General features: G+C 33.4%; 1 protein-coding gene across 1 annotated transcript in view; it reads left to right on the forward strand.

Moving 5' to 3' along the window:
- Positions 1-7738, forward strand: part of LOC129445461 (interferon-induced protein 44-like) — an 85604-nt gene extending 77866 nt beyond the window's left edge. The window contains exons 3-7 of the mRNA XM_073866230.1: positions 5291-5495; positions 5596-5745; positions 5855-6026; positions 6885-6985; positions 7070-7738. Coding sequence (XP_073722331.1) covers positions 5291-5495; positions 5596-5745; positions 5855-6026; positions 6885-6985; positions 7070-7234 — 793 coding nt within the window. The 3' untranslated portion in view covers positions 7235-7738. The remainder of the gene's footprint in view (positions 1-5290; positions 5496-5595; positions 5746-5854; positions 6027-6884; positions 6986-7069) is intronic.
- The last annotated feature ends 3832 nt before the right edge of the window (positions 7739-11570 follow it).

Raw genomic sequence — 11570 nt, forward strand, 5'->3', positions numbered from 1 at the left:
AGCTAAAGCCTCACTTACGCACTCTGGGGACACCAAAGATTTATTTTACATCTTAAAAAAATCTCATAATATGACCCCTTTAAAGGGACACTACACCCATTTGCATTAAGCTTTGAATAGTTAAAAACCCAGTCATGTTTTTGAATGGTCATGCATCATTTCCTCTGTTTCCCCTGAGACGGGAGAAATATGGATTTCAGTGTTGCACTTCCTTCTTTCAATGATGTAAAAATCATCATTTTGCATCATTGAAAGAAGGAAGTCCAATATCTTTGTAGAGGGGGTGAGACTACAAACACCCCTTTTCTCTGTCAAATAGGCACCAAATTCGAAATTTATGTTACATTTCGACCACAAATATGATCCACTTTTAATAGAGATTAATGTTTCGACGGGTGAAATGCTCCTTTAAGGGTCAAGGTTCCAACTAAAACAAACACTGATCACTATAATGGTGACTTTAAATGAAACAAAACATCAAAATCTAAACTTCTTAAATGAATTGTGTTTTCTACAGCAATATGTTTTGCATGCGCATTTATTATCTGGGTTTGTAAGTATCTTTTTCTTGCATTTGTCATTTTTTCATCCAATTGATTTCAATAAAAAAACACAAAGTTAATATTACTTGAGCAATTCAATTAAAATTTACCAATGTATTTGAGAACAAAAAATAAAAAAAGAAACTGCAAATGACTCATTGAAATAAACGTAACATTTAAGTATTTGTTTGTAAAACATACTAAGATAATGGTAACTTTATTTACAAATTAAAAAATCCTTTTTTACAGTGGTGCAGGGCAGACAGATGCATAGGTCAGTCAATGCAATAAAAATGATGTGCAAACACTTAATTTAAATTTCACAAAAAATGCATGCAAATAACTAAGCTTGTTTTGAGAATTAATATATACTCACATAAGTGTTTATGAATGCTCATACCCTGCTTGAAGTTTACTTACTGAACAACATACTGCACCACAGCAATATCCCCAGTGTTAAAGGCCCCATGACATGAACATGTTAAAATTGCCACTTTGAGGTGTGGACAAAAATGTGTCATTTTGGGTGAGTCATTTAAAATGCAAATGAGCTAAAGAAATGCAAACACTGATCACAATGATGGTGGTTTGATGCAATTCAAACTCAATTGTGCTGTCCATTATTTTTTCTTTTTCTCTGCACTAAATGGCAGTGCTGTGGTTGGATAGTGCAGATTAAGGGGGCGGTATTATTATAATAAGAGCTCCTTATGACATGATAAGGGGGGGGGGCTAAATTTCAATGAGCTAATTTTTGCTCACACCTACAAAGTGGCAATGCTAACATGTTCATGCCATGGACCCTTTAAATTAGCACTATTTGGTTAATATATAATTCGCACCAAGATTGGTATAGCATGAAAATCAGACTTTCTACATGTTTAAGTGCTATAATTGGGTCCCCAGTGCTTCTATCAACCTTGAAAACGTGAAAAAAATCAACCCAGTAACTTTGGATAAGCCATTTTCTGCAAGCATGTGAAAAATTAGGTCGTTCAGATTTCGCCTATTTTGTGAGATAGGTAGCAAGGCCTATTACAATAATACCGCCTGCATAATCTGCACTATCCGACCACAGCACTGCCATTTAGAGCAGAAAGAGAGAGAAAGAGAGAGAGAAAAAAATGTTGACAGCATAATTGATTCAGTTACAACAAACCACCATGATTGCGATCAGTCTTTGCATTTTATCTGCTCATTTGCATTTTAAAAGACATACCCAAAAATGGCACATTTCTGCTCAGGCCTACAAAGTGGCAATTTTAACAAGCTATAATAAAATATCTGTGAAGTGTTTTGAGCTAAAACTTCACATACGCATTCTGGGGACACCAAATATTTATTTTACATCTCAAAAAGTTTCATAATATGACCCCTTTAAGGCTTAGTTCTGCTTTTAGCTAAGCCTTGTCTGTGAAACCAGGCTTATGTCTAAACAGATATCTGCATTGCGGTTAGTCTACATCACAAACAGTGCATTATATAAAAAGTGAAAGTATCAAACTAGCCTATTTAAACTTTGCAGTAGTTTTATTGTGTCCAGTAAGGACAGCTGAATGAGTCGACATCAGTGTGTTAGAGACTGAGATCTGCATCACTCACACAAGAGAAATCACAAACACCAGCACCACAAACTACAGCTCAGACAATCTATAGTTCTTAGAAATAAACCCAGGTGAGCAATATTCAAATGTATTTATTTCATTATCACTCTTTTTAAACTTCACTTTCCAGTCTGTATGGGTCTTAATTCAGATGTTTAACTGTGTCTCAATAATTAAAAATGTACAGATGTGTGTCCCACGGAATCTCCAAAAATACATGAAAGGACTGATATTGTTTTGTATTATATTATATTATATTATATTATATTATATTATATTATATTATATTATATTATATTATATTATATATTATTATATATTTATGATTTAGGAAAAAACAACAATAAAAAATGGGAAAAGGAGAATCAAAACCTGAATTGCCTGGCACGGGTAAGAAGGTTGCCTTATTTTAGATACATTGAAGACACTACCAACACTGTTACATATCTGCATTAAATTAAATACTATTTTAATATTTTACTTTATTGCATTCTGTTCTATTGAAAGTCTATGTTATGAACTGTATGGGATAGAATATGCAAAATCAAGTTAAATTATAAATGTAATTCATTTATTATTATTTATAATATGTTATCACTTAATTATTATTTATGGTTTTATTAAAATAGGCAGAACATTCAATATGTTCCTTTTAATTATTCATAGAAAGATCCGCTTTTAGATGCTTTTTTAATGCTGTGAGTGATGGGATCGGTTGGACAGAGTTTGGAAGATCATTCCACCAGCAAGGAATAGGAATATTGCTTATAAAGACAATTATTTGATAATCGTTTCAGGCCCACAATGTTTTTGGGAAACACATTCTAGATTATCAAATATAAAGTGCATTAAGCACTAAAAATATTAATTTAATTATACAAATAAAGTAAACACATACTTTAGAGTTCATAGACCCACTACATTAAAATAAAAGACATCTTAAAAGTGCTCTAACCTGAATATTATATTTCTATACGAAAATATTAAATATACTAGTCGATCTAAAATTATTCTACATTTACAATAACATGAATAGTAGAAAAGATGATGTGAAATGGGAAGGAGAATTCTATGTGTGTCAAGTTTGCATAGAAGAGTGGTGTAGTCTACGTGACGCCGTATACGCACTAGGAAAGGTCAAAGATTTCTGTATACCCACTTCAAAAAGAGGTTGAGGATATGTAACAACATTGTTTTGTGACAGAAGTTTAGCTTTCCCGCTTTCATTCATAAATTGACATGAGAACCATTAGCACGCTCGCTTGCTAATTTGGTGTGCACTGAAATTTTGTTGGAGTAGAATTTACTTGAAAAAGCTAAAAAACAATTTTCACTCAGAAAAAGCTATTAAATTTAAAAGAAAAATCTGCAGCTTTAACTAGAATTTTCTAAGTAATGTTTACATGGAATTTTAAGTTACATATTTGGGACCAACAAACATCAAGAATCAAGGTATGAATCCCAACAAGGGTGACAAAGAAAATGATTTATTCATGCCGCAGTGCATGCTGGCAGTCCTGGATGAGAATTTGTTAATACCCAGCATTGCAGCATAAAGTTCTTCATTTAATTGTTAGCTTTGTTGAGATTCATACTCTGATTCTTGATGTGTGTGCATCCTATAACAGTTAGTTTTTTTGTGCATAGTTCCTAAAAATCCGTAATGACAAACTACTGTGAGAGTGCTGGATCTCATTTTGACAAAAAATAAACTTTTTTAAGTGTGTAAATAAATTAATTAGATGATGATCTTAATTATTTTGCATAAACCACCACAAAATTGCACTATTAATTTTACATTACCATAACAAATGTGTCTTATACATTCAAAGTTAATGCAACCAGGGGAAAACTAGCAAACAAACCCTCAAGGGTCAAGAGTCCAAACAAACTAAAGAGTCTAAAACAAACACTGATCACCACAATGGTGACTTTAAAGGGGCCATAGAGTAAAAATCAGACTTTTTCCATGTTTAAGTGCTATAATTGGGTCCCCAGTGTTTCTATCAATCTAGAAAACATGAAAAATAACATCCAAGTAACTTTGTTTTGATAAACCATTCTCTGCAAGCTTTTGAAAAATTAGGTCTTTCAAATTTCCCCTGTTTTGTGAGGTAGGTAGCAAGTCAATGACAATAATACCGCCCCTTAATCTATATTATCCAACCACGACACTTCTATTTAGGGCAGAGAGAAAGAGGAAAAAAATAATTGACAGCACAATTGAGATTTAACTATCTTTGTGATCAGTGTTTGCACTTCATCCGCTCATTTGCATTTTTAAGGACACATCCAAAAACTGTACACTTTTGCTCAGGCCTACAAAGTGGAAATTTTAACATGTTATAATAAATTATCTGTGGAGTAGTTTGAGCTAAAACTTCACATACACACTCTGGGGACACCATATATTTATTTTACATCTTAAGAAAATCTCATGACCACTAATATGACCACTTAAGAGAACATGAGAGGAACAATTTAAGTGTTGAGAAGCACCCACTTAACTGGTTCCCGTCTTCTATGTGTTCTGATCAGGTCCATAAATGTAATTATGTTCATTTTTATTTTAAATAATTGCGTGTTTCAACTAAATACTTCACAGTTCAACCCCTATTGCTGAACACAAATCTGCCCTTGGTTATAAATAACCAAAGCTCTACTTTCATAAACTGATGCATTCTCTCTGAATGAAAACTGAAAATGGTTTAAATCATCTGTATTTTTTCCTCTAGAATTAGAAAAACCATGGAGAACATTTGATTGGAGGTAAGTTTGTAAAAGGGATATATTAAAGTAAACTTTTCTGTCTACCATAATAATAGCGCTGCAAAAGCTGTTTATTTACACAATGTCATTATCATCTCTCTAAACTTCAAAAATGCTTATTTGTGAATATGGTGACATCATGCTCATGTCTATAACATGTTCAGATGTGTGACATCTGGCCTGGCATGCACAATACAGCGTTTTTAGTTGTTTTTGATCTTGACAACTTTTTTGTCTGTATGCAAAAATGAAAAGGAAGAGCATTTTTAGTACTTTGTGGTTGTATAAACATAAAGAAAGACAGCAGAGTTTAGACAGCATCTCAACATGTTACTGTAGAATCTGCACAAAAACTTGTCTTTTGTTATTGCACAGCCAAAAGAAAGAGCTGATACAAAAGCTAGAGAAGTTCTCTGTGAATAATCCAGATGTAAGAAACGTCAGGATCCTGCTAGCTGGACAAATTGGAGCAGGAAAATCCAGCTTCATAAACTCGATTAACAGCGCCTTTCAAGGAGAGATTATTAATGAAGCAATTGCTGGTGCAACTGCTGGTATGAGTCACAGTCTCACCGCAAAAGTATGTATTGTTTTATTGCTGAAAATTTGTTTTCAAAGATATATACTTGGAAATATTCTGTTCAAAACTGATTTGTGCTGTTTTTGATCTTGGTTTGTAGCTCAACATGTATCAAGTAAAAAATAAACGTGAAGAGGTGTTGCCTTTTGTCATCGGTGATATGATGGGCTTAGAAGCTGAAACGTTATCTGGGTTACAAGTAGATGACATCATCAACGCCATAAATGGCCATGTGATAGAGGACTATAAAGTAATGATCTACTTTATTTACTTGACATTAAAACCCTTTAGGCTACCAAAAGATTTGTATGTGTTCAATATCTCATGCTTTCTATTTTGTACCTTATTTACAAACCTAGTTCAAAGAAAGCAAAGCAATCACTTCTGAAGATGCACATTACAACCAAACCCCTTCGGTCTCTGACAAGACTTGCTGCCTTGTTTACGTCATCGCTGCAGATTCAGTCAATTTAATAAAAGCACAAATTTTTGATAAGCTGAAGATTGTCCGTAAGAGAATCAGTGAAAATGGTAAAACTTTATTTTTAGCCATTGTTATATGTATTTGTATGTTTGATATGTATGTGTATTTTTTTGTTACTGTTGTTGTCTTGAATATTTGTTGTATTTACTATTTATTATTATTACTATTTTATGTGGAATTTTTATTGCGGCTTTTTTGGCCAGGGCTCCTTTGCAAAAGAGACTTGTTCTCAAAAGATTTCCCTGGTTAAATAAAGGTTAAATAAAAAAAATATAAATTTGTATTAGATAATGTGTATTTGACCTATACAGTGTGCACTGTAAAACTGTAAAGAATTGCTGTAGTTATGCAGCTGTTGCCAGTAACTACTGTATATTTAAATGTATGTTATTTACTGGCAACAGTTTGTTCAAAGTTAAATGAACATTAAACATTAACAAGTCTTTGTCTTTACAGAATAATAAAATAACAGCGTCATGCAAAGCATTCTGGGAACCAGAAATCCTCATCAACCATTTTCAGTTTTTTTTCTTCAGATTTTGGTTCCCAGACTGCTTTGCATGAGGCTGTTATTTTGTGGTTTTATTCTGTAAAGATAAAAGTTATGTTAATGTTTAATGTTCATTTGAACATGAACAAACAGCTGCCAGTAATACTGTAATTTCTACAGACATTTTTAACAGTGTGTATATGTAGTAAAATGTAAGTTAGTAGCTCAGATTAACCATTTGGTTTACCACTGGAAAGGGAAAACGTTAGGTGTTTGACAATTTCTATAACGTTACTTTATAAAAATTATACATTTTAAAATGGATTTAATAATTGTTTGTCTTTCTTAATCCAAAAATTTTAAGAATGGGTACATTATAATCTATATGATTTATAATTGTCTATAATCGCTGTAGGGATTCCTCAAGTGATTGTCATGACCAAAGTTGATGAAGCATGTCCACTGGTGAAGAATGATCTGAAGAAGATCTACACTAGCAAGAGGATCAAAACCCTGGTAAATTACACAATTTGTTTATTTGCTGTTGTAGTTGTTTGTAATTACAGATTTGAAAGACTTCAATTTTTTGTTTCTGTTAAGATGGAGAAATGCAGTATTGAAGTGGGTGTACCGATGAGCTACATCTTCCCAGTGAAGAACTACCATGAGGAGATTGACACAAAGGATGAAGTTGATGTTCTGATTTTAAAGGCAGTTGATCAGATTGTACGTTCGGCTAATACAAAAGTGGAAAAGGTGCTTTAAACTGATGGGAAATTAAAGCATCTTATGTACACTTTCTGGCTATATTCTCTGAAGTGCACAGTCTATTCAGTTTGCACATTCAGTTTGCAGCCTTTTAATCCACACTGAAAAAACAGTTTGTTAAATCATACCTAAAAACAGCCTTAAGTAAAATAGAAATATGCTGTACTAACAAATGATTAGTTAGTGAAGTGCATTTAACATCTTTTTTTATTTGACTGCAATAAGATAAGTCAAAATGTATTTTATGCTTCTTAGTTTTTTAGTGTAAAGATTTGCAGCAGTATTTACTGCTGTTGTTTATAAATAATCGCAATATAAGGCTTCATGATTATGCTCATTGTTTATATGGAGCTGGTGTATTGGCGCTGGTGTATATGACTAACATCATAGTCTTGCTTAGATGTGTTTTTCTCCAAAGTCCCTATACTTTTCTTCACTTGTTTTATTGCTGCTGTCAAATTCAAATTTTTCTGCCTGGGGTTGAATAAAGTATTATATTATCTTATATACTGTAGTGTAATCTTTACTTTAGTTGCATTATTATTGTGCTTGGCCACAGCTATGATAAAGACACATTCATCTACATGCCCTTTAAGCTTGGTATCTATAAACTTGTGTCTTCATTATTTTGAGGGCGGAGCAATTATGTGTGTTGTTTTTTTACTTGTGTGGTTTTGTGTGGATGTTGATTTCAAATATCATCAGCATTTCCAGAAAGCACTTATTGTGTCCCTTCAACACATAGACCCAAATCACTTTCAGTTTCTTATTCCCGAGAGCCTGATCTCATAAATTATTATTTTTAATTAAATAAGGTTAGCAGTTTTATTTGCAGTTTTTTTCTGTTATTTGTGCTCAAATACATTCATAAATTTAAATGGAATTGCTAATATTAACTTTGTGTTTTGTTTTCGAAATCAATTGGTAGAAAAATTACAAACGCAAGTAAAAGACTTACTAATGTGCAATAGATGCACATGCCCAGCTAACAAAGAAAAGATCTTAGAACGTTCCTTAAAAGTTCCCAAAAACCTTCTGCCAACATAAAAAGTGTTTTTTTTTTTAAGAAAGTTTCTGGTTTGTTTGAACGTTAGAGAAATGTTACATTTTACCATTTTCAAACGTTACGACAATTTCATGTTTTAATAATCACACAATATTTAAAGAGAACCTATTTCATTGCTAAAAAACAACATTTTGTGTATTTGGTATAACAAATGTGTTTGCGTGGTTTATGGTTAAAAAATACGCATTATTTTCCACATACTGTACGTTTTTATAGATCCAGATTTCACTCTCTTTCTGAAATGCACAGATTTGAAAACCTCTCTGTTTCTTATTGGCCAGCTAATTTGTACGTTGTGACTTCAGAAAGTCAGTTGTAGTTCTTGTGTTTCTCTTTCCTTCAGTGATTCTGCTCATCAGGTGTCTTCAATAATCAAAAAATCATCACTTAAATGTTCACTAAAGTATCCAATTAACTCTAACACTGCTTCAGGCCCTGTTTACATGTACATGGTTATTTTTAAAAACTGAGAGATTTACCTTCGTTTGTGCCCCTCGTTTACACGCAAACGGAGAACTCGCCCCTGAAACCGATTGTTTCTAAAAACTCCAGCCAGAGTGGAGATCTTGAAAATCTTTGGTTGCACGGTTGCATGTAAAGTGAGACAAACGGATGTTTAAGCAGGCAACGTCACAGAGTATGCGTCAGAGCTCGCACCTACGTCAAAAGTGCGACCTGTTTACATGTGACTGCTACTCTGAACGCTTCCAAGATCACATTTATGTTCGTGCAAACTCGTTTCGTGTGTTTGTATTTGCAAATACAGCTGCTCCATTACGTCGAGGAGCAGAGACGAGTGCTCGGAGGGCAGCAATTTTACACGTGTTTGACTTCATGCGGCGCTGCAAGAACCGACAGACGGATGATGTCAAAGTACCGCGAGAGCGATTCGAAATTAGACCTATACGTGTGATTCCTCAACACGCTCTCGCGGTACTTTGACGTCATCAATCACCTTCTGCAACAACTCCTCCCTCCAACATGAAGAACCAGTTTGTGTCACCACCAGCGCTGCCGGTGATTGGGTTACGTGGGCTTGAGCTTCTCTTGACGGCATATATGCACGGGTATGTGTAAATAAACACTTTTCTGAAAACTGACATGTGTGCACGATATTATTTTTGAAACCGGAGAGGTTGAAATGTCCGTTTATGAAAATAGCCGCCCACATGTAAACATAGCCTCAATATTACTTTAACACACTGCAGGTGAAAATCAATTAATTCAATTAACACAGCATGATTGATCCGGTCTTGAGTCGGTCTCGGCTTGTACTCGACTACAACACTAGTAATTCAAGTAAAATCACAGGATTTTATTTATGGTGAATGCGCCACACGAAATTCAGATAATACTTATCCTCTGCATAGGGCTATAGTTGTACATATCCCTGAAAATATACACCCTGTTCACCAACAAATCAGAATTGAGCATTCAGTAGCTCCATATGTGACTCCTAAAAAGATAATCATGAGTGAAAAGGAATCAAAAATATTGGTGTAACATACATTTTATATGAATAAATTTTTTATATGAAGAAATATTTACTTCTGATTTAATGTTCCTTATTTCAATAATCGTTTACAGGTTACATTAGAGATCACTTCTCTTTCTATACCGTTTAAACAGCTTGCATAGGCACATCAATTTTAGTTCATTTTGTGGTAAAGAGTTTAATGAAAACCTTCTGTTTGCATTTATCTTTTAGACACAAGTAGTTTCACAATTCTATCCAAATCTTTAGTTGGTAGTAGAAATTAGATCATACAGGCATCCTACCATTGGTGTCGTTTAGTACATGAAATATAGACCATTTTAGAAGCAGAAATAAGATCAACAAACAGCTTTTTTTTGAGTCCAATCTAAACTTCAGATACATTTTTGCAAAAAATTAAAAATAACAAAAACAACAACAGAGTTAAAGTAGATTAAAAGGAAAACCGAACAATAATCAAGAGCCCAGACATACTATATCCTATTCATACTATATATGAAATAGTATAAATAGCACGCAGTGTGAAAAGTCGTGCAATACATATGCCAAATTCCAATATTGCGTGCATATGATTCGCCAGTCCTTCCAGTTCACTTTTCATGTCGTTTTATGTATTGTTTTTTTTTTCAATATGTTTCTGTTTTTAAAACCATTGTCACTTGTGTTTGGGGTTAGATTTGGGATTTGCTTTAGGACGTCAATTACTATATAGGTTTTTCCATGTTTTTGTCTTTTTTATGGTCGCTTGGAGTTGGGGTAAAAATTTAAGTTTGGGTTAGGATGTCATTGTAAGTTGTTCTAACTCCAAACTCAAGTTTCAATGGGGAAAAAAAACAGAAAAATGAAAGAGAAACCAAATATTTTTTTTAAATGAAGAAATATGTGTACAACTTCTGTTTTAAAGTTCCTTATTTCAATAATTTGAAACCAGCATCTTTTACAGGTCACCGTAAAAAAATAAACTCTACACATTCAGGGCCAACAGGCAATACAAGCGATTCCAAGCATCAAATTATTTTGTCATTACACAAATCGCACAGATGCAATCAACAAGCATCACACTCTGCATGCAATAGGACCTTGTTGATTTACATAGGGATAAAAAAGGGGAAAAAACAGGGATTGTAGTAGATATTTTTATTGTTTGTTCATTTTTTAAACTTGTATCTGCTCACTTGCTATTTTACTCAGAAATGTTCATAAGTGTTTCAATGATTGTTTAACTGTAAGAAAGGCTTTGACAGACATAGTTCAGTCTAGTAAACATCATGTGTGTCTGCAAATTAGGAAGTGCATAGAAAGTGCATACCCAGGTCAGAAGTCCAAAAGAGCATTCAAATGTCAATGGTTCCTTTTAAGAAATATGTAGGTTTACAAAAGAGGAAGTATGAAATATTCTGCACAAAGAGTTGAACTTTCCTATAAATGTTGTAGACAACCTAGAAGAGCTTTAAGCTTTGGGACAGAAATTCACTGTGACCATCGCTCCCAAGATCTTGTAAAATCATAGACCATTATTATTATGATATATTAAGACAAGAATGTTGTCATTCACAATTTTTTCCACAACAGGATTTCATAACAGTATAAACTCTCCACACAACAATCGACAGTAAAATGACAATAAATACAAAACATCAATATGAAGAAAGACAGAAAACATTACAAAATTGGAGCAGAGTGGGCTAATTTGCATAATGATCATGATGCACTTGCGAAGTTGTGTCAAATACGTCTCATTGCACATGGTTGGAAATTAAATGTTAAGGATT

This window comes from Misgurnus anguillicaudatus, chromosome 3 (assembly GCF_027580225.2).
Source record: "Misgurnus anguillicaudatus chromosome 3, ASM2758022v2, whole genome shotgun sequence".
NCBI lineage: Eukaryota > Metazoa > Chordata > Actinopteri > Cypriniformes > Cobitidae > Misgurnus > Misgurnus anguillicaudatus.